This window comes from Bactrocera neohumeralis, chromosome 2, assembly GCF_024586455.1.
Source record: "Bactrocera neohumeralis isolate Rockhampton chromosome 2, APGP_CSIRO_Bneo_wtdbg2-racon-allhic-juicebox.fasta_v2, whole genome shotgun sequence".
Taxonomy (NCBI): Eukaryota; Metazoa; Arthropoda; class Insecta; order Diptera; family Tephritidae; genus Bactrocera; species Bactrocera neohumeralis.
In genome coordinates this window covers 15,238,673-15,263,407 of record NC_065919.1, presented here as the reverse complement: position 1 = coordinate 15,263,407, position 24,735 = coordinate 15,238,673, and the positions used below count along the sequence as shown (strand labels likewise).

Below are 24,735 nucleotides of genomic sequence, written 5' to 3'. Positions count from 1 at the left end.
AATTAGAAGCAGAAATGTGTATAAATAAAGATAAGGCTGATGAATAGCTAAGCTAGGCAAAAAAATGCAATGCGTGTACACACGTACATACATGTGAATATGTATGTCTATAAATGTCGGTGGTATGTGTGTGGGCAGCAGTAAGCAGTAAGAGTTGTAGGACCACAAAACGGATTAATTAAGCGCTTAAACTACAAAATTGAATAGACAACAGCATGAAAAAGATAAATACTAGGTGCATATGGGTGTATGTGTGCACGTATGGTGGCAATCGAACAGCTGGAAAAAGCTTCTAAATACCAGTGCTTATTGATAAGCATTTAAGCATGTAAACATGTGCTTAGCAGCTCCAGCTGGCTGCATTAAATGCTAAATATAAATTGTATCGCGGATTATCGTGCCTAAATTATAGGTTATGTGTGTTGCAGCTTAATGTGGGCAAGTCAAAGTTGGTTGTAAGTGGATGTTGCGAATTCAAGCCAATATACCATAATTGTGTGGCAATCACACACAGCGAGCAATTATAGAATTCGAAATAACTTTGGAATGACTAAAAGAATGGAAAAGATGTGAAAATAAAGGTAAATAAACGATATTGTTAAGTGAATATGATTAAAAAACACATTTTAAATAAGAAAACAAAAACAAAAACAAGAAAAAACTTTAACTTTGGCTTCACAGGTTTAAGTTTTCTTATAAGAAATTGATTTCCACCAATCAGTTGGTATGGCAGCTTTATGTTATGGAAGGCCAATCTTAATAATTTGTTCGGAGATTGTACGGCTGTCTTGAGGAGTAATCTATACTAAATTTCGTAAAGATATCTCCTCAAATACAAAAGTTTTCCATATAAGGACTTCATTTTGTGCAATCAGTTTATATGGCAGCTATATGTTAGAATAGTCCGATCTCAATAACCTGTTCGGCGATTGTACCCTTTACTCAGAGAATAATCCATGCTGAATTTCGTGAAAATATCTCTTCAAATACAAAAGTTTTTTCAACAAGGACTTGATTCTGATCAATCAGTTTGTATGGGAGTTATATGCTATAGTGGTTCGATATGAACAATTTCTGCAGAGATTGTAGTCTTGCTTTGGGCAATAAACTATGTTGAATTTGGTAAAGATATCCCTCCAAATACAAAAGTTTTCCATACAAGGGCTTGATTTTGCTCAATCAGTTTAAATGGCAGCTTTATGTTATTGTAGGCCGATCTTTATAATTTTTTCAGAGATTGTACAGTTGTATTGAAAAATCATCTATACCAAATTTCGTGAAGATATCTCTTCAAACACAACAGTTTTCCATACAAGCACTTGATTTTAAGCGTTTAGTTTGTATGACAGCTATTTGCTATAGTGAACCGATCTGAACAATTTCTGCAGAGATTATAGTCTTACTTTGGACAATAAACTATGTTGAATTTGGTAAAGATATCTCTTCAAATAAAAAAGTTTTCCATACAAGGACTTGAGCTTGATCAATCAGTTTATATGGCAGTTATATGCTATAGTTATCCGATATCAGCGGTTCCGACAAATGTGCAGCTTCTTGGAGAAAAAAGAACGTGTGCAAAATTTCTGGTCGATATCTCAAAAACTAGAGACTATAGACGCAGTTAGACGAACGGACATGGCGAAATCGACTCAACTCGTCACACAGTTCATTTATATGTATGTATCTATATATGTATATATAGAACATAGTCTCCGACGTTTTCTTCTGCGTGTTACAAACTTCTTAGCAAACTTTGTGTATATTAAATCTAACAAAAGCTGAAAATATTGTTCGATTTGACTATTTGGCTATTATTAATTATTAATTAAATCAGACCAGATTATGTAAACTATTTACTAAACAAAAAAAAATTCCTGCTTATTGCCTCAAAATACTCAAAATCTGCTTAACTTCAAACAAAGATTGCAAAAAAATAACAAAACAATATTTCGGCGCCTAAAAGTATGCTATGGCCAATGTCATTTTGTAAGAAATTTACGACTCGCGACCAAAGTAGTAAAGTTTATAGAGGATGTTACTAACATGCATTGAGCTCTGAGTTCCATAGCTAACTATTTCTTACAAAATTATATAATCTGACCATAAAACAGTTCTTTTCTAGTTAGTAGATACTAGGATATTGTGCAAATACCCCTCCTGCTTTCTTTCGATAAGTAACTGCTTGATTTTAGTTTACAGCTTTCTTTATCATTGCATAATGAAAACAAACACAAATGTGCGCCACAAAGCAAACATAACAGTAATCACATTGAAAGTCATAGATGAACTCGCACCAGGGTCCTTTCAAAATCAACCGTTCAGATATTGTCGAATTTCTTTAATTGCAAATATTTCCAACACCAACTAGGGTGCGAGTGCTGTAAGCACAGTAAACAACAACTACAAACGACCTTCGCATTATTTAGTGGCGGTGGAATGCCTTTTATCCCTTTGGATATTAAACAAATAGTTTGCTAATGAAGAGATAAAAGACAAAGCTCCAAAAGAGTGACAAATGGCGATGAAGCTCTTTGCTAATGTGCAACATTTTTGTTTCGGGCACGAATATACACAAACAACAAAAGCAAAAAAAAAACGATTGAAGCACAATGCAAGTGGAGCGAGGAAGCGTCATTAAGTTCCACGAAAATACAAATAAGTAACGGCAGCTAAAGTATGAAAATATATATGTGTGTGTGTGAGAGAAGGGAAAAAAGCATAATCAAGGATCAGTGTTTACACGCCAACGCTACAAAGCACGTAATTACAATTACACATGCCGAGCGCTGCGCTGCGGAGCGTGATGAACGGCGCAAGGAAGCAAGCAGCTGCTTAAGCAGGAGACAAACGGCGGTGGATAGGCGACAGGAGACAGTAAACGCCAAATGACAGACAGCAGACATTAGATAGCAATGGAAAAGGACTTGTCAAGCGATTTTAGCGTTACTGTGTGTGTGAGTGTGTGTGTTTGTGCGGAGTGTGACTCTCGGCAGCTGTATTTGAAACCGCACACACGCTGAAAATCTCGACTTCATCAATGGAATGCAGCGCTAGCGCCCGAAGCAGGCAGCGAGTGTGTGCGAGCAACATTGAGGTTATGTTTGATGAGTCCTTCGATGGGTTTGTTGTGATAACTGCACAGCAGGCGGTGTAAAGTTGATTACTTCTGCTTGTGTGTGTCAGCTGATGATCGATCGTTAAAGCGATCCTGCCAATTTGCGCGCTACGCTCAAATCATTGTGGAGGATTCCGTTTAACTAATGTCTGCGTTTTTTTGTTTTTGCTTTTGCAAATTACGCTATGCCGTGAAATTGGCGTGAAGTAAGTTGGCAAACACACTAAATTACCATTCACTTCTATTTCACAACATTGTCAGCCGCTGAGCAATTGTTGATTAGCATCACAACACCTTTTTTTCATTATTTTTGCTTTTGTTTTTGTTGTGCCAGCGCCTTGTTTAGCTGAAATTGCCAATGTATAACAAACAAATGTGGTGTTCGGCGGTTCGAAGTCGTTCATTCTTTCTAAAAAATTACAGCTGACATTAGGCTTCTGTTACGCTTTGTGTCGCCTGTCACTTACAGGTGACCGACCACGTGACTGCCGGAAGAAAATTACAAATTCACAGCGCATTCGCATAGATCCTTGCGTCAGGAAAATAGCATTCTGTTAGGCATAACAAATGCGGCATAACTCATCGAGGCGAGTGACGGACATCGGCAGCTGTTAGAAAGCGCAACCGCAAGGATCCCTACTCGCTTCTCGGTACCGCTAACCGCTGCAATAGACCAAGTGCAGCTGCGCGCCGTTTGGCTGCACTGCTGGCATAATTAATAGTCTGCGTTGGTTTGAGCTTTAAAAAAGTCTCACGTACAAACAGAGATCGTAAAAGTGTGGTGGCATTCGAAATATTAAATAAATATTTTTTAAAGGTGTAAATTTGAGGCGTGAGCTGCATGTTGGCTAAAAGACAGCTGATGCTGCCAAATGACAACAATAACAATAAGTAAGCTGAAGCAAAGCCATACTAATAATAACAATAAACAGTAGTTGCCATCGGCTTGCAAGTGTTGTTGGCTTGAAGTGCAAAGGTGCGAGTCTAATAGCGAAGGTGCTTGAAATTGAGCGATAATGTGGTTAGAATTTTAAACGTTATAGGATAAGGTGCACGTTTTCTAATTAATGCAATATTGAAGAAATAACAAAAAGAAGAAATTTTAAGAAAAATAAAATTAATTAATCAAATAAAAATTATAATATTTATAATATATAGTTTAATTGTTTAAATGAATTTAATATTGAAAAAATTACTAAATAAATAATTTGTATGTAAATTTAATTAAAAGTAAGGAAATTAAAAAAAAAAATTATTTATTTAATTTTTTACATTAATTTAACATTAAAAAAACAATAAAACATATTTTTTAAGAAAATTAGATTATAATTAATATAATCCAAAAAATAAGTACATACATATGTATATGTATACACATGTACATATATTTAATAATATATAATATATTCACATACAAATGTTTAATTTATTAGATTAATAAAAAAAAATTACTAAATAAATAATTTTTATGAAAATTTAATTAAAATTAAGGAAATAAAAAAAAATATTTATTTAATTTTTTACATTAATTTAACATTAAAAAAACAATAAAACATATTTTTTAAGAAAATTAGATTATAATTAATATAATCCAAAAAATAAGTACATACATATATGTATACACACGTACATATATTTAATAATATATAATATATTCACATACAAATGTTTAATTTATTAGATTAATAAAAAAAAATTACTAAATAAATAATTTTTATGAAAATTAAATCTAATTATTAAATATATATAAATATATAAATACATATACATATTTAATAATATATAATATATGTATGTAAGTACATATAAATTTAACATTTATAAATTTAATTAAAATTAGGTAAATTAAAAAACAATACACATATTTAAATACAAATTTTTTCGTAAATAGTGTTTTTGAATGTCCAGAAGCAGAATTTGAGCATCAAAACAGAAGCCCAAAACACAAAAACATTTTTTTTACCGTTGGTGATTATTATAATCAAACATTAAAATTATTTTATAAGAAAATTGTAACATTTTACTACAAAAAAAAAAAAAAAAAAAAAAAATAAAACATTAACAATATTAAATAAAAAAGATTTTTAATTTTTGTTTTTGTTTTTTAAATCATATATCAAATGAAAAGGGAATATGTCAAATAAAATCAAATAAAAAGGGGATATAGATAAAATGTAAAGTAAAAAAAAGCAATTCATCAAAAAAATAAAAGAATTTACTGAAATAAAATTCATGTTACAATTTTTTTATAATAAAAATTTTATGTTTTCTTATATCAATTTTATTAAAAAAAAATAAAAATATTTTTTAAGCATTTTTTTTTTAATAAAATAAATGTATGAACTCATTTTTTAATTGAATGAAATAATAAAAAAAATATTTAAATTTAAGAAAAATTAGCTACAAAATTTTTATTTTATTTTTTAAAACATACACATTTTTTCACTTGATATGAAAAAACATATTAAATTTATTAAAGTTATTAATGTAAAAATTAAATTTATTAATGCAATTTTTTTTTTCAAAAATAATAAGAAACCACTGAACTAAAATTTCTCAATTAAAAACAAAAAAATATCTTAAACTATATTTTTATAACTCTCCGGTAGGAATAATATTTTTTACCATAACAAAATTTGTTTGTTCTATATTTAATTCTCTCTCTCTCTCTACAAACTGCTATGATTTTTTAAAATTTTTAATTTATTCCTCAAAATCTATGACGTCCCCATCAAAGTAATCCACCCCCCTTGGTCCCAATACGCTTTTTCCCCATCCTCGAAACAGTTGTTAAAGTCAATTTCCCGAATAGCCTTTCAATACGGATAGCGCTTCAGGTTTAATGTCTTCAATAGACTCAATACGGGTTTCCCGTAGTGATCGTTCAACTTTGCTGAACAGCCAGAAGTCACACGAAACTAAAACGGACGAATACGGTAGTTGCAGCACGATATTGGTTGAAAATTTGCCGAAAAATTCACGAAGAATCAATGCCGTAAGCGACTTTGCATTATCGTGGTGCATCATCGGCCCATAATTCCGGCCTCTTTTTACGAATAGCTACGTGCAAACTACGATAACACTCTAATAGTATTTCTTGTTGACAGTTTGGCTGGTCGAAAGGAATTCGGAGTGCACCACACCTCGATAATCGAAGAAAACTGTCAACATAACCTTGATTTTTGTCTGCTTTGACGTAGTTTTTTCGGTTTCGCCGCACCTTTGCCACGATATGCGGCCGATTGATCGTCTGCTTCCGTGTCGTAAGCATAGACCCAAGACTCATTGCCAATATTAATACGTTTCATGACATCCTAGTAGTCGAAAAGCATTGTTTCACAGACGTTAACGCGACAAAAATTTTGTGATTTTGAAATCAATCGTGCTTTCACTTTTTTTAGGCCTAAATGATCTGTCAAAATGGTCCGCACTGATCCTTCCGATATTTCAAGGATGCCAGAAATATCTCTGACTGTTAAATGTCGACGAATAGGTTTTTGCGCGAAATTTCAATTAAAAAGTCTTACTATTTTTTGCCCACAGTAGCATAAAGAAGTATAAGTATTTGTATGATTTTTTATAACAGAAATTTTTTACTACTAAAAAATATTAAATATAAAATATAGTTTTTAATATATTAAATATAAAATAAAATATTTTTTAATATACTAAATATGAAAAAAAATATTTTTAATATATTAAATATGAAAAAAATAAATAATTTTTAATATATTAAACATAAAATATATTTTTTAATATTTTTTAAGCCGAAAATTAAAAGAAAAAATTATATTAGTTGAATAGTTTTCGGAATTTCGTTACATTATTAATATTTATGTCTCTAAATAACTTGTTTGCATATACATACATACTATTTATAAAAAAAATTTAAATATAATATTTTTATTTTAATTCTAAGCTACTGATAATTTTAAATATAAAATAAGTAGCAAAAATTTTCGATATAATAGTATTTACTAACTTTTATGAGCAAATAACAATTAAAAAATTGATATGCTCGCGAATTTTAAAGTTACACAAGCTGAAGCACTACTCTCACATGTACATATATACCTGTGTGCGTATGTATATGTGTGCATGTATTTAGGCATACATATACATATATATAAACAGGTAAATATACCTATTACAATACCCCTTGCAATCAACACTTCACAACAGTGTCACTCTGACAATATTATTTCTTGACTTTTTCACGCTTTTGGCATGCGCAAGTACGTAATACGTACCGAAAAACAACAGATACAACCACAAAGCATTAAAGAGCTGCAGCGGATTGCAGTGACGTTGAAAGGCCACGCAGCAATTGTTTAACCGCAAACACCATTTGCGTCCCGACCGACTAACTAACTGGCCGCCGCGTGCCTCCTTCTGTCTCCACCGCAAGCCAACAAGCGGCCGACCAACAGCCCATCAGAGCATCTGTTCGCCGCTGACAGTTAGTCAAATCTAACTGACAGACACAATGTGAGTTAAATATTATGAAAATAATACAAAGAAAAAAAATGGAAAATTTTTGCTTTGCAAGCAAGTTTCCGAAGAAGCACAATTGGCGACTGTGCCACTAACTGTACACTGATGGTGATGGTGATCGCCAGCTCATCCGCATCCTTTGGGTTGTGTTGTTTTGTTGGTTAGGCGGCAGCCCATGCGGCTGGCTGTCGGTCGGTGCTTTTTCTATTCCAGTTGGCGTGCTTGTATGCATGTGTATGTGTGTGTGTGTGTGTGTGTGTGGCGCGCATAATGTTTGCTGCTGCGGTTTTGTTTGTCTGTTTATTGTACAGTGAATGCTTGAATTGCTGCTTAAAAAGGTCCTCACAAAAAGCACATTTAACTTAAGTACAGCAAATACAGCATTTAAGCAAATACCAGGCGGCACACGCACACACAGACATTAATATGCATACTTGAAACGCAAACATATTAGTCAGAATTGTGCAAAGCACACAAGCCCAAACTACTCATGCACCCATACACGCACACGCTTACACACACATATATGTATTTATGTATGTATGCCTAGCACACATATCATAGCACATTATAGTGTATTTATACATATGTATATGTATGTATGTATTTAGTAAGACGTTGTTGATTTGTTTGCGCATGCATTGACAAGATGCCGTGCAGGGCAGTCAGCCATGCAGTCAACCAAAGTCAAGTACGAGCATAAACTTAATTTAATTAAATACTTGAAAACTTTACAAGAATGCTTTCAACAATGCGCAGTTAAGTTAGGTTAGCAACTAACACACATGTAAGTATGTATGTACATAAGAAATGTTGAGCCATATGGGCTTAATGGACTATATAGCAATAAATATATTAAAATATATAGTTAAATATATGGATATGTGTATATAATAGTATAATATATAAAAATGCGATATAATAGTAAATGTATGTATATATGTTTGTAGTTGTTGTTTTATTTACAAATACAGTTATAATATTACCCCTGAGGCGCGTATAATGCATAAACGAAGCCGTACAGAAGTCACATTTGTAAAACCGTTCGCCGGTATGTATGCGCAAATGTTTGCGCAGATCTTTCTTGAGGAAAAATTTTCGATTGCATACATCGCATTCAACGTTGGGCGCTGCAAGGCATATCAAAATTGCAAAAATTCGAGAAATTGATAGATTTCAATTCTATTTTTTATTTTTGTTTTTGCTTGAATTAGTAAAGTTTTTTTAATTGTTTAAATTTTTTTAATTAAAAAATTACTAAAATTTAAATTTTATTTTTTATTTTTCTTTAATTAAAATTTTTTTTAAATTTTTTTAATTTTTTTTTCAAATATTTTTTTTTTAATGAAATTGAAAGTAAATAATTAATAATTTTTTTTTAATTTTTTTAACAATTTATTACATTTAAAGTTTTTTTTTAATTCTAATTAATTTTTTAATTAAATTTTTTTTTAATTTTTATTTGGCTGGTTATTAATTTCTGAGTATTTAAAAAAAATGCTTGGTTAATTTAATCAAAAATTATTTAATTTTTTATATAATTTTTATTTGGTGTAGAATAGAAAAGCATTTTTAATTATTATTTTGACTGTTTATTAATTGCTGAGTATAAAAAAACATAATATGTTTATATAAAAGCCATAAAAATTTATTGATATTTGTAAATTTTTAATTTCGTTATTTAATTGTCGAATTTTTGGTTAATTCATTTTTAGTTAATTAAGTTCTTTTTTAAGTCTTCTATTTCAAAAGAGCACAACTTCAGAACGCTTAATTGATAAAAAAAAATATTATTTGTTTGATTTTAATTTTAAATTAATTTTTATTTTAGATTTTTTATTTACTAATTATTATTTTTTTCTTGAAATTCAGACTTTTAAAATAATTTGAATTAGTTCGTGAAATTTTGATATTTTTAATTTATTTTTTTATTATTTTTAATTTATGAATTTTGTACTATTACTTTGGTTTTTTGAACAAAAAAATTATTTTTATATTTAATAACTATACAAAAATATATGTATATGTATATATAAAACTGCGTTAAAATCTATAAAAAATGCGTTTATAAAAAAGAAACAGTTTTGACAGTTATTTATTGCAAAAGTAAGTCAAAGACCAATTTAAAACTTTAAAAACATTTAATTTTCAATTATTACTAGCTTCCAAGCATTATTGTTCCAAAAACTTTTTTTCAAAATAGAAATAATTTTTCTAATTATTTTATGTTAATGTGTTTTTATATTTAAAAAGCGTTCAAAAAATTGTGTTATTTTCGTAAGAAGCCGAAATTTGTAATTATTTTCCACACCCGATTTAAATACAGCATTTTTTTTGTTTGGGTTTAATGCAATTTGCTAGCGCATTTAGTTTTCGATTTAATTTTGATATGTTTTATAATTTTTTTTGTGTGTTTTATGTAAATTTAATATTTGTGTTTTTGAAAATGTCATGAATAATTTTTTTTTACCAAAAATTGTTGTTAATTATTTAACACTATTATTTTTATTTATGTTTGCAATTCCTTTAAGTTTCATAAAAACTTATTTACTTGTTTTCGTTTAGCATATAGCATACGTTTAAGCCTGCTTTTAGGCGTTTAAGTTGTGTTCAGTAATATTCCAGTGTTTAGCTTATATTTAAGTACTGTTTTAATGTTCTAACTAAGCACAGGCGATTTAAAATTTAAAATAGTTTAAGCTATATTTAATTTATAAAAGTAGCTTAATTAATTAAACAATTTAGAAAATTAAAATAATAATACTTATTATAAACCTTTTTAACAATTAAAATCTTAATCTGCTAGTTTTTAATAATTTTTGTTTTATGTTTGTTTGTGTTTAAAGTAAAGACATTACAAAATATTATTTTTTTAAGAAAACAAACAAGATATATGAAAAGAATATAATTATATTTGTTAAATATATAATAACTAAAAAATATCTCAATGATATATGTATATATTTTGTGAAAAAATTAATGGTCTCTTTTATTTTTAAATTCATTTTAATTTTTTCATTAAAAATTTAATTACATATTTTGTCTTTAAAATGCTTATTTAATTTAGTTATCTATTTTATATTTTTCAATACTTTTTCATTTATTTTCATTTACTTTAATTTATTTTTTTTTTTAACTTTTTTTATTAATTAATAATTTTTTTTTAATTAAATAATTTTTTAAAATTAATTTATTTATTTTTGTTTTTAATTAATTTATTTTTTATTTTATTTTTAAATGCATTTTTTCTTAGTTTTTAGAACAAAAAAAAAATTAAATGAATTTTAAAATATATATACAAATTTTAAATTAAATTTTTTCATTAACTTTTCATTTATTTTTTTTTATTAATTTATTTTTAAAATTTAAGAAAAATTGTTTAATATTTTTAACTATTTTTTCTAATTAGGCTTTTTATTTTATTTTTAATTAATTAATTTATTTTTGCTATTTTATTATTAAATGAACGTTTTATCAGTTTTTAGAACAAAAAAAAACATATAAAAAAATGTACGTATATATGTACACATATATAATATTTTAAAATACTTTAAATTATATTTTTTGTTAATTTTTTTATTTTTAATTTTTATTATTTTTTTTAAATTAATTTCGTTTTATAATTTATTTTTGTTTGTAATGGATTTATTTTAATTTCAAATTTCGTATTTCGAAAAGTTATTTTTATTTTTAATAAATACATACATACATATGTATGTATGTACGTATGTATAATAAAATAAACATATATTTGTAAACATTAATTTTAAAATATTTTAAACTAGATTTCTTGATTAATTAATTAATTTTTTTTCTTTTTAATTTATTATTATATTTAATAAATTTAAATTTTTTTAACAAAAAAATGTATACTTATGCTTAATAAATATAAGAAATTATACATGTACACAAATTTTAAAACATTTTAAATTCGATTTTCAATGCATTTAATTTTTATTTTACTTTTTTTTAATGTATATATTTGTAATTATTTTTTGTTTTTTAATTTTAATTTATTAAATTTATTTTATTTTTGAAACATTGTTTTTTAAACAAATACAAAAAAAAGTTTAAATAAAATTTAACATTTATAAGGTAAGCAAAGCAATTGTCCAGTTCAACATCAAGACTCAAATAAAATATTAATCTAAAAAGTTTAGAAACATTTTAATATTAAAGTTTAAAAGCTGTGATATTTATTTACAAATATGTTTTTATTTTTTTTTTCAAATTGTTTAAATTCAAATTAAGAGTTTTATTTACTACAAAAAGTTTTAAAAATAATGTATTTTATAAAACAACAAAAATGCTATTAAATTTTATTTGCTCATCATTATTTATGCATTTTTGTGTTTTTGCTTGGATTATTATTTTTTTTAACATTTTTTTTAAATATTTTTTTTATTGTTTCAAATGTTTGGATTATTATTATTTTTATTTAAATCAAAATTGAGAATTCAATTACTACAAAAAAAATTTTAAATATATTTTATAAAAAACAAAAATACTATTAAATTTCTTCATAATTATTAATATATGTATGTATATTGTTTTTGAAAACAACTTTTTTAAAATTTTTTTTTATGTGTGTTATAATTGTTATTTTAATTTTTGTTTTTGAAAACAATTTTTTTAAAATTTTTTTTTATTGTTTCAAATTGTTTAAATCAAAATTGAGAATTTTATTTACTACAAAAAAAAAAATTTAAATATATTTTATAAAAAACAAAAATACTATTAAATTTATTCATAATTATTAATATATGTACATACATACATATATTGTTTTTGAAAACAACTTTTTTTTAAATTTTTTTTTATGTGTGTTATAATTGTTATTTTAATTTTTATTTGGCTGGGTATTAATTTCTGAGACTTTAAAATTTTATTTACTGCAAAATATTTTAAAATAACCTATTTAATAAAGAATGTATAATTAAATTAATTAATTCATAATTATTTATATATTTCACTTTCGCATATAATAATTTAAAATAATTGCACTTTTTAAAAGAATTGTTATTAAAAACAAAAGTAGTCTTAATTCTCTACTAAAAGCAAGTAATCGTTAAAATGATATGTGTATACATAAAAAAAAATATATATATTTAAAAAAAAAAAATGAAATTTTTTCAAATGCATACAATATACTACATTTGTTGAATAGTCGGAAACAAGGTTTAAGCTCCAGCTTTCGGAGTCACTGCATAATTTACAAAACAAATTAAGTTGAGTGTAAGTAACCAGCAACAACAATAAAAAAGCGCAGTAAAGATCAAAGTATAGCAAAAAATATTGAACTGCCTTCATTTTGATTACAAATAAAAAACGCCTGACTATAAATTAACATTCGATTGGACCGCAGAAGCCCCAGACAATAATCATTATTTATTTATATATGTGTAAACAACCGCAATTCGCCACTGTTAACCGCATTATTAAGGGTTAAGTTTTGCACTCTCCAGTAACGGGCCGCTCGTCTAATCATATTTAAGTGTTTGTAAGAATTCAAAAGAGCGCACTCAAGGGGTGAACCGAAAACAGATAAAAAGCATTGAAAATATAAGAAAAAAAAGGAAATAAAAAATGGCATAAAAATACAGCACGCGCTTGCAGTAATTTCGTATTATGCTTTTAGCCAACGACGAAACACAAAAAGGACAAAATCTGTTTAAAATTCAGACGGCCAAACAACAAGTGGATGAGTGGATGAATAAAACAAGCAACAAAGAAAAAAACAAAACCAACACAAAAAAAAACAACTACAAAGAGAACACACTAAAAAATATTTACAAAGCGCAAAGTAAGAAAAACAAATAATTTAAAAAGTAAAAACAACAACAGCTAACATCAAAAACCTTAAATCGAGAACAAAACCAGGATATACGATTACAACGCCGCAAACAAAGTGTCTCTGTGTGTGTGGAGTTGTGCCTGCAGGACACGCTTACTGTACGTATGGGTGTGTATGTGTGTTTAGATACAAATAATTTTCGAATTTACATAAATTACCCTCGACGCATATGCAAACACGCCGCAGCAGGTAATTTATGTGCAGCAACAATACAGCCAAAGCGGCACACACACAACTACACCCAAACTCATGAATGTATGTATGTGTTTGGTGTGTAAAAAATAACCTCCCAAGTGTTTGCAGCATGCAACAACACACAAACGAACAAACGCGTCGTGCCACAATGCAGCCTCATTTCTTGCTTTCTTTTTGTGCTGCTTCGGTGGGCGTGAACGTGTCCGTATGGAGCGATATTTTTATGTGGCAACTAAACACTACTCAGTCAATCCATAAATACAAATGTATGTACGTATGTATGTGCTTATGTGCGCTATGCTTTTCAGCGAGCTGGGCGTGTATACCACACACGCACATACAAACACACTACTATTTACAGTTGATGCTTTTTGGTAGCGAAAGCAGGGTTTATTGCCGCACAATAAATTCTATGCACCAGCCATGTACTCCTAAGTAGATTTGTTCGTATGTTTGTATGTTCGTATGTGATATGTATGCGTGTACTTCATTATTATTTGGCATTTTGAAATAATAATAAAATAATATGTCTTATTTGCTGCTGCTACAGCTACTGCTACGGCTGCCGAAGGGTGCGTAGGTTGGGTGCGTAAAAGGGGCGTCGCTGGTTAATGGGTGTTCGGGTGCGAAATGAAGGGTTATTCGATATGGCGATATGATAATTGAATTACAATTTTACTAAGTGTGGTGTACATTTACAGTTATTGAAGTATATTACGTACACATACATAAGCACATGTGTTTATATTATATTCTTGCTCTATTTTATGCTCTGCTGCGGTGTAAGTGTCGGAAACTTTAAAATTATGGCACGAATGACCATTTGTTAGCTACAGAAGGGTAAAACGAGTGAATAAGAAATTAAAAAACTGTATTTAGAAAAAGGTATTGGATTTCTGACTTTTTCATGCGTTCTGTGCTAATATTTTTGGGTATGTCATTTATTTGGACATATTTTTTTTGCATTGGTGGTTGAAAAAAATTTTAGAGGCAATTATATGATACTGATAATGCAGCTGAGCTGGTGTTTATATTTCAATACTTCTCTACAGAGTTTAGAATAACAGTTTGGAGAGTTAACGAGGAGGTATACCATATTTGAACACACTAATTAAATACAAAAAAACTTGAGAAATTTACAAATACAGAAGGTTGATAAAACAGATTTATGGAAAAAATATATAAAATAAATTATAAAAAAATTTAAAAAGAAAAATTAAAAACAAAAAAAAAAAAACAATTGAAAAAATTATTAAAATTTATTTAAAAAAAATTAAGAAACATATTAAAGATATATTTAAAAAAATTATAAAGTAATATTACAAATAGGCTAAAAAATATTGAGAAAATATCATCAAAAAATAGAAAAAAGAAAATAAAAAGCAACAAAAAATAAAAAAAAATACCCTGCAACAAAAATAGGTAAAATAAAAAAGATTGAAATAAAAAGAAAATAAAATAAAAAATTAAAATAAACTAAAAAATTTAAAAAAGGATAAAATAAAAATAAAAAAATATTGAAAATAAATAAATAAAAAAAAATATATGAAAAATTAGTTTAAAAATATTAAAAAAATAAAAAAATATTAAATATAAAATATATAGAAAAAAAATTCAATAAAAAGATGTAAAAAATATGGAAATTAAAATAAAAAGCAACAAAAAATACACAACAACCAAAAAAAAATTAAATAAAAAATAATGAAATTAAAAAAAAATAAATAAATAAAAATAAAAAAATTAGACAACAAAAACAATTAAAAAGAAATTAAAATAAAAAAATATTGAAATTAAATGAAATCAAAATGAAAACAACAACAAAAAGAATTAAAAAATAAATAAAAATAAAACAAAATATTGAAAAAAAGTTATGAAAAAAATATATAAATAAAAAAATTAAAAAAATGATTACGGAAATATTGAAAAAATATTACGTTTTCAAAACTATTTCAAATGAATACAATGGCATAAAAATATTTTCTTAGAAGCTTTGATAACAGTTTTTTTTTAGTTTTATATAAATTTTTTTTTTATTATTTTTAGTATATTCCACAAGAAATTTATTTTATTTATTTTTAATATATTAAAATATATATTCCAAACGGTATCATACTTTTTAAACGAAAAATTTTGAGTAACATCCAGCTAAAAATTTACTTAAATAAAAAATACTTTAAAGCAATTTTTTGGTTTTATTGTTGATGCAACTAATGAAGAAGCTTTACTAGTTTTTTATGGCGAAATAAAAATAAAATGTGTTTAAAAACAAATTAAATTAAATAAGAGTAAAAACATTAAAGTTTTGCTGAATTTCTTGATAAAATAATTGTCTGTTATATTTCTTAAAACGTCATAATGAATAAAGCTGTATATTTGAAGCTGGTCGGTATAAAACTTTCATAGAAAGAGCTTTCATTGATAAACATAAACAAATTTTAAAGGGAATAGGACTCGAAAAGCTTTGAAATAAGATGGAAATTTGTATTGAAACTTTAGCTTTTGAAAAATACAACTCTCAATATACAGCTTACGCAGAACTTTCACTATTCACATAAAATTAGCAGCAAATTTAAAAATATATTATTGAATCTGTAAAAACTTTTTAGAAAATTCGCATCCTTAGCGTATAATGATGCACACAGATGGTGTAAAAGCTCAAATGATATTTGTAAGCGTACTTTTTTTTCAAATAACGTGAAGAGCTTACACTGGAGCTTTCACTTTTTGGCTGGATGGTAGAAAAGCTCGTAGGGAAGTTTGTAAGCAAAATTTATATCAAATAGCGCGAGAAGCTTTCACTTTTGTTTGCTCTAGATGGCAGAAAAGCTCGTAGGAAAGTTTGTAAGCAAAATTTATATCAAATAGCGCAAGAAGCTCTCACTTATGTTTGCTCTAGATGGCAGAAAAGCTCGTAGGAAAGTTTGTAAGCAAAATTTATATCAAATAGCGCAAGAAGCTCTCACTTATGTTTGCTCTAGATGGTAGAAAAGCTTCAAGGAGAGTTTGTAAGCAAAATTTATATCAAATAGCGCGAGAAGCTTTCACTTTTGTTTGCTCTAGATTGCAGAAAAGCTCTAAGGAAAATTTGTAAGCAAAATTTATATCAAATAGCGCAAGAAGCTCTCACTTATGTTTGCTCTAGATGGTAGAAAAGCTTCAAGGAGAGTTTGTAAGCAAAATTTATATCACATAGCGTGAGAAGCTTTCACTTTTGTTGGCTCTAGATGGCAGAAAAGCTCAAAGGAAATTTTGTAAGCGTAACTATTGTCAAATAACGCAAAAAGATGTAACTTTTGCTTGCTGCAGATGGCGGAAAAGTTAGAAAGAAAGTTTATACGCGTAATTTCTATCAATTGACGCAAAAAGCTTTCATTTTTGTTTAATTAAACGGTAAAAAAGCTCAAATGAAAATTTGTGCGCATAAATTCTTCCAAATTAGGCAAAGAGCTTTCACTTTTGAGTGCTTTAACTTATTTTTATGCCAAAATCGCTTTATGAAAATTCTTCTGTTCACATTTTCTTCATATTTTGCGCAAAGCAGCTGCTCTTAGTTCGCAGAAATTATAATGAAATAATGAAGTAAATCACCGTAATGTCAATGACACGCTGAAGCTTCCATCAATGCAGTTAATTAAAGTGGAGTTAATGTTTCTTTGACACAGAAGTAGAGCAAACACATGATAAATGCTGGATTGTGTGTGTCTGTAATGTGACTTCACTAGACTCTGTTGCAGCGTGAACGACTTGAAGCCGCAATTATGTATGCCTGTATGTATGACACTTTATTATACCTTAGACACACGGCAAGTTGCGCATCTTCATCATTACGGCGACGACTTAATTGAGTACAACAGTGGTAAATAATATGCATGTCTAACTCATAAGCGCCAAACCATGAAGCAATTAAAAGAAAATGCAGTAAGTACTTAAATATATAACAAAGATATGTATGTATGTATATGGGGACTGAACGGAAGAGGCGAATGTTATGGCAAATTATGACAGCTGGCGCTACAACGTTGTTGGTTTATGCGGGTTGACACACGCAGCGTGCGATTACCGCATTTTCACCGAGCCATTAAAAGCATTAAGCTTATAAATTGTTTTTGTTTGTTTTTTTTACATTTTTGCTAAACGTCATGTGATGTCAAGCAAATAGAAAATAGCGGCAAATAGTGGAGTAATTATAAATAAGTAATGTCTGTATGTACGTATGCATGCCGTAATTTAGATAAACTTGTTACATACATACATACATATGTATGTAGAGTGTAGATTAAAAAGCAATAAAACTAAAAACGCAAAAATGTGAAAAGGGTGAAGTAATTTTGTTGTTGTTTTTGCTATTATTTTAAATTAAGAGCGCTTGCTACAAAAAAAAGCACCAAACGCAAGAAGTTTTCAAGAAAAAAATGAGAAAAATTAAAAAAAAAAAACAAAAAAAAACCTTTTTAAGTACGACAGCAAAAGGTTTGTTGTTTTGTTTGTACAAAAAAAAGCTTTTAAAGTACAACAAAAAAGGTTTGTCACAAACAGTTGGCTACGCGCTCATAAAGTCCGCTGGAGCATGCAAACTGGCGACGGCGCACAGCGCGTGTGTGAAGGAAAGCAGTAAGTTGGTCCGAAGGAGTAGTGCCGACAGTAGTAAGGCAATATAATACATTGTAACAATACTAGTAGTTGTTGTAGTGTTGGTAATAGACGGAAAATAGTCAGGAAGTAGCGGAAAATAGAGTTAGCGTTAGTGTTAGTGTAGTGTTAGTGTATAGTACTGGGAATATATGTAAGTATTAGCTATTTAACGACTTAATAACTCACAACCGACAATTTTTAGCAAAACTAGCAACAAAAACACAAAACAAAAAAGCAACAACAAATGTGAGGGGTTAAGCGGCAGCCAAGTGAGCTTCACCGCCGCTTTTTGTTTACAACAATTGGAGTTTAAGGGATATATGCACGCATGTGTGTGTGTGTGTGTGTGTATGTATCTGCATTTATTTATGTACTTTATGCACATTTATTTATTTACGAAACAATAAATGCCAGCCAACCGACTGAGCGCTGCCAGCCAGTCAGCTGTCAGTCGGCGGCGCAGCAATGCACTTAACTCATATGCATGTATATAGTATGTATGTGTAATATAGGTTCACGCGCATGCGTTGCAACCACTTAGCTTACCTGCATGAAATTTGTTATGCGTCTTAAGTGCGCTCTCCGTGCCAAATTGCTTGCCACACACATCGCAGGCATGCGGTTTGCGCAGAAAATGCACCGTCAATTTGTGCAACGTCAGCTGGGAGGGGCGCGGGAAGCGCACATGACACAGCGTACACTCGTATGGTCGCCCCTCGCTATCGTGTGTCTCCATGTGACGATGGAGGGCGGAGCGCATGCGAAAACCGCGCTTACAGATCGAACAAACAAACGGCATGGAGGCTTGATTGCTGTGCGCCAGCTGATGATGTTTGCGCAACGCTATGTCATTGGTGAAGCGTGCATCGCAGAAGAGACAATTATGACTGGTGCGCAAGACGCGTTCCATTAGCAGCAATTCATCTTCGCTGGCGTTCGCATTGTCCGCCATTAGCGCAGCGGCCGCATTGGCATTGCCGGCACCGGCACCGCCGCCAACACTACCAGTTGGCTGCTGGAGCGGCATGCCAGCCAATTTGGCGCTGGCGCGTCGCTTGCGAAAATGTCGCAGTGTTCCGGTGTTGGTGGAAGTGCTGTCGGGTTCCGTTTGCTCGGGTGAGGGCAGCGTGATGTGTGCGCGCTTGGCGCGGTGTTGCAGTGATTGTTCGTCACTTTGCTGTTGTTGTTCTTCCTCAAATGCACTTTCGTCCTCTAATTGTTGGAGGAAGTCGTCGTGTTGTTGTTGTTGCTGCTGCTGTTGGTTTTGCATTTGCGCTTGCAGTTCGTGTTGTTGCTGTTGCTGCTGCTGCGGTGCTGCGCATGGTTGCGCATGCGCATGGTCTTCATTGAAAGCTGTTGAATCGAAACAAAAAAGAAAAAACTTAGTTAATGCCAGTTAATTGAATTAGTTAGTAAGCTAGTTTGCATTCAATTTTCCAATCATTTTCCACACGCAATTCACATTTTCATGTCCATTTATATCATACATGCAAGTATTTATTAATTTGTTGTTGGCGCTATTATGTTATTATTATACGAGTAGTTGCTTTTGTTATTGTTGTTGTATTTTTTTCAACTTACGGTCATCGCAGTCGGGACAGCAGAGTATGCGTTGTGGCTTGCCGCCGCTTGAGCTGGGCGATGGCGTGTGCATGCCGCCGGACGGCTTGTGTGTTATTGTAGTTGTAGTTGTAGACTCGGCACTCAATTGCGTGGTGTCCAGTTGCAAATCAATGGCTGTAGGCGAGAATAAACAATGCATATAAATTAGACGTTAAGTTATTTAGTGATTAAATGCACTTTGATTGCAGAAAATACAACAAATAAGTAAAAAAAGCCAAAAATAAAAAAATAAAAACAAAAAATGTTAACTTCGGTTGCACCGAGCAATAATATCCTTCACATGTGCGTTTCTTTTATCTTGAAACGGTATAAACAAATATTAATTTTGATTTTAATCGGTCAGCTTGTATGGCAGCTATATGCTATAGTAGTCCGATCTGAACAATTTCAGCAGAGATTGTAGTCTTACTTTGGGCAATAAACAATGCCGAATTTGGTGAAGATATCTTGTCAAATAAAAAGTTTTCCATACAAGAACTTGATTTTTAGCGTTCAGTTTGTATGGCAGCTATATGCTATAGTGGTCCGATCTGAACCATTTCAGCAGAGATTGTAGTCTTACTTTGGGCAATAAACTATGTCAAATTTGGTGAAGATATCTAGTCAAATAAAAAAGTTTTCCATACAAGAACTTGATTTTTAGCGTTCAGTTTGTATGGCAGCTATATGCTATAGTGGTCCGATCTGAACAATTTCAGCAGAGATTATAGTCTTACTTTGGACAATACACTATGTCAAATTTGGTGAAGATATCTAGACAAATAAAAAAGTTGTCCATACAAGAATTGATTTTGATTGTTCAGTTTCTCACGAAATACTAACTTTTCGCTGCCTCAGTAACACCGCCGTTAGTTTATTCCTGTGAGAATTTTCATTGTAAATGATTGCCATTAACATTTGCCAGGCTAAAAATAATTGAATTTCCCCACACGATTCGGCATTCATTTAACCGGAAATACTCAAATTAGGAAATTTCCAAATCGCCATTATTCAAGAGTGATAACTCAATGATATGCCATGGCCCGGCCAGACCAGAGGCGAGCCAACGTTTATTCATGACTCGACAAGTACCAATTAAGAACGCCATTAAGGGCAATTGAAACATCAGCTTTGATTTCAAGGCCACCCTCCTCCTCCAGCGTTAGCTTGCTCGAGTAACAACAACAACAACACAGCTAACACAACAAGCGACGATGTTAATCTAATCAGAGAGCGCATTAATATTCAGCGTTGAGTTGAAGCGATGGTTTCGACATTTTTGTTGTTGCTGTTGTTTGGGAGAATTGTTTGTTTTTAACTGCGGTGAGCCCTACGCTTTGGTTAGGAGGCGCTTGGTGGGCATGTTAAAATATGAAAGGGAATACATTAAGGCAGTGATTACAATTACATGCATACTTTATGAGTGGATTATAACTTTTTAAGTGAAAATGATTTAGACCATTTAACGGTCGTAAAGAAGAAGAAGCAGCCCTTAAGCCAAAAGTAGCTTTGTAAAGCAATTATTGAAATAATGGAGACAAATTAAGTTTGTGTGTGGTCAGGGCGCAAACATTTTCTCTTTAATATATATATTTTGTGTGTTTAAGTAAGAAATGCAACCGTGGGTGGTCCGTGCATGCAATGGATGGTAGCACTTTCAAGCGGTGAAAAATAAAAATTGTCGCTCATTTTATTTACTTTTTGATAGATGTAAATTGATTTTTTTAACTGTATAGATTTTTTAGTTATTTTTCTTTCATTTTAGTATATTTTAATTTAATAATTTTTGAAGAAGCGAACTAAATTTTTTCATATTTATTATATTAGTTATTGATTTAAAAACCTTTACTTATTTACAATATACTGTTTTTATTTGTTTTATTTTTTTATAAGCTACTAAACCTAAAATTTAATTTTTTATTAATTTTAGATATTTTTTTAATTCGGTTTTTATTTGGTCTGCAATATATTAATATGTTTATTTTTATTTCATTTTCTCTTTTTATTTTTAATTTAATTATAATTTTCATATTTTTTTATAATTTAATATTATTTTTTTATTCATTTTTATTATTTATTCTTTTTTATTAATAATATATTTTTTTATTTTATTGATTTTAAATATATTAATTTTTTGACTTTTTGTTTCTTTTTTTAATATAATATTTTTCGTATTTTTTATCTATAATTTAATTTTATTTAATTTCAGGTTTTTAATTTATTTATTTATACAATATTTACATAATTTTGAATATTTTGATATTTTTTCAATTTTCTAATTTTTAAATTTTTTTTCAAAATAATATTGAATTTCAATTTTAAGTTTTTAACTAAAATTTTATTTTGAAATCATTCTCATTTTTTTTTAATTTAACAGTATTTTTTAATTAATTTTTCGTCTTTATATTTGATCAATTTTAAATTTAATACTTTCCAATTTTTTGTGATTTGAATTTTATTGAATTCTCTGTAATTTAATTTTTTTTTAATAAATTTGTATTTCAATTAAAAGTTTTGACGTAAATTTTATTTGAAAAACGTTTTCCTTTTTTATTTTAATATACATTTTTTTTAAATTAATTTTTCATCTTTATATTTTATTAATATACATATTTCAAATTTTATTGTTTTTAAATTTAATGGTTTTTTGACTTTTTTGTTTTTTCTTTATTTTATATATTCTTATTTTTTATATATAATTAATAATTTTTGAATTTATTTTATATTTTTTCGATGTTTTTTAAATTTTCTTGAAATCAAATTTTTTTTCGGAAATAATTTTGAGTGCCAATTTAAAACTTCCAACTTAAATTTTATTTTAAAATAATTTTCACTTTTTAAAATAAATATTTTTTTTTAATTATAAAAAATTTTTGAATTTATTTAATATATTTTTTGATATTTTTTAACTTTTCTTATATTCAAAATTTATTTTTAATTTTTTATCTTTATATATGTATCATTCATATTTATTAGTTTACATTTAGAAACTTTTTAATGTTTTTTTTGTTAATTTTAATTTTATATTTTTCGTAACTTTTTTCTATTTAATTATTAACTTTATTTAACTATTATTTGTATTTAATTTAGAATTTTTATTTTTCGTATTTTTCATTCTCCCACAATATTTGCACTCTACTGCGTCCAATTAATTAGTGTTTGCTGTCTATTTTCGCACTTTCGCATTCAACTTTGTGATTATACACTCAATTGGATGCACAAAGCCGCAAAAAACAATAACAATAACAACAACAACAGCAATTGAAGTGTGACGTTATAATGGAATAGCTGCGGACTAGAGGTGGCAGTTAATTAACGAGTGTTACAACGTTAATGACTCGCTTTGTTGTTGTTTTTGTATTAGAAAATTTAGTAGCTGAAAAAGCGTGCAATAGATAGCGCAACTACAAAGTTTTGCTATTTTGCTACTTTCCTTTGAAGTTACAATAGAAGCGCTGAGCAATAGTGAATGCGCATAAACTCATATATGTACATATGTATTGTATGTATGTGTATGTATTGCTGTTGTGACCTGTGTCAACAATTGTTCTGTGCGCGCTGCCACCCTAAAAGCCTATCACACTTGCTTGACTTAGGCCATCGACCGACCACCGGCATATTTATAACTTAACGCATTTATGCACATTAGAAGAGTATTTAGTACTTGTACCGGAAATCTCGCTTGGATAAACATACAATTACACACAATGACATACATATGTAGAACGCATGCCACGAACTCCTTTCCTTTCTTTATTTTGCTATTTATGAAACGTGAAGTCGTCGCTAAAATTAAACTTCCGCTGTGAAAAACGCTTCATAAAAGTTCAAATGTATTTGTTAGTGTGTGTGTGTGTGTGTGTCAGCGTTTGCCTGCTCTGCTTACAAAATTTATAAATAACTTCATTCATTAGAGTGAAATTTGTGTTTTATAATGCCCAAGCAAGAACATCAAATGCATTTGTATGCCTCTATATATGTATGTATGTATGTACGTATGTGTGTGTGAGTGTTTTTGTTGTGCACAAAATATGAATGTGAATCAAGTGCGCTGATGATGTCTTCGCAAACGAGCATTGTGCCTTCGCTTGCCATTGTTAATTTGGGATATTAAAGGAGACCGCAATGTAGCTAAGTGAAAAACAAACGAATAAACGAACACACGAGCAAGCTAACGGAATATACTCATAATTTTATGACAATGAATTGACGTGAATTTCCTTATACCCTGCACAACATGTGCAAATTATTTGCAGTAGAGTGTGTGATTTTTGGTTTAGACACACTAGGGTCCAGGGCGCTGGGGTCAAATGCTATAGTAGTAGTGAACAGCACATCGTAAAGAGCTTTTTCATGTCAGAATGTGTTATAAATAAGCTTTTGTATAGATAGGAATGGTTGAATTTTATCGTTTGATTGAATTAATCGATAATTAGCTAAAACTAAAAAAAGTGTTTAAAGAGCCTTTAATGCCAGAAAGTGCTATATATAAGCTTCTATATTCATAAGAATGGTATAATTTTATCTGTTGATATACATAATCGATAATTAGCTAAAACTAAAAAAAAAAATAAGGTTATGTCGGAGCTCATATGTATGTATTATGGAGATGACAAAATTGTTTCGTTTATTGCAATAGTCGATAACTTTCCTTAATTTGAACTGTAAAAAAATTACTTTAACTCAAATTCGATGATTAAACTAAATTAAGCTAAAGTAATTTTTTTAGGTTAACGCATAAAGTTTTAGGAAAATATATGAGCCTTTTTGATAATAATATTATGTAATGAAAATAAAATATTTTTGGAGAAAAATAATATTCTAAATTCAAAAAATTTACAAA

The 24,735-nt window shown here is 29.0% G+C and overlaps 1 protein-coding gene across 1 annotated transcript in view; it reads right to left on the bottom strand.

Moving 5' to 3' along the window:
* The window catches only part of LOC126767281 (uncharacterized), a 227,651-nt gene that overhangs the window by 1,229 nt on the left and 201,687 nt on the right, over nt 1-24,735 (bottom strand). Inside the window, exons 4-5 of the mRNA XM_050484844.1 lie at nt 19,872-20,027; nt 18,837-19,643 (exon numbers count right to left, since the gene is read on the bottom strand). Coding sequence (XP_050340801.1) covers nt 18,837-19,643; nt 19,872-20,027 — 963 coding nt within the window. The remainder of the gene's footprint in view (nt 1-18,836; nt 19,644-19,871; nt 20,028-24,735) is intronic.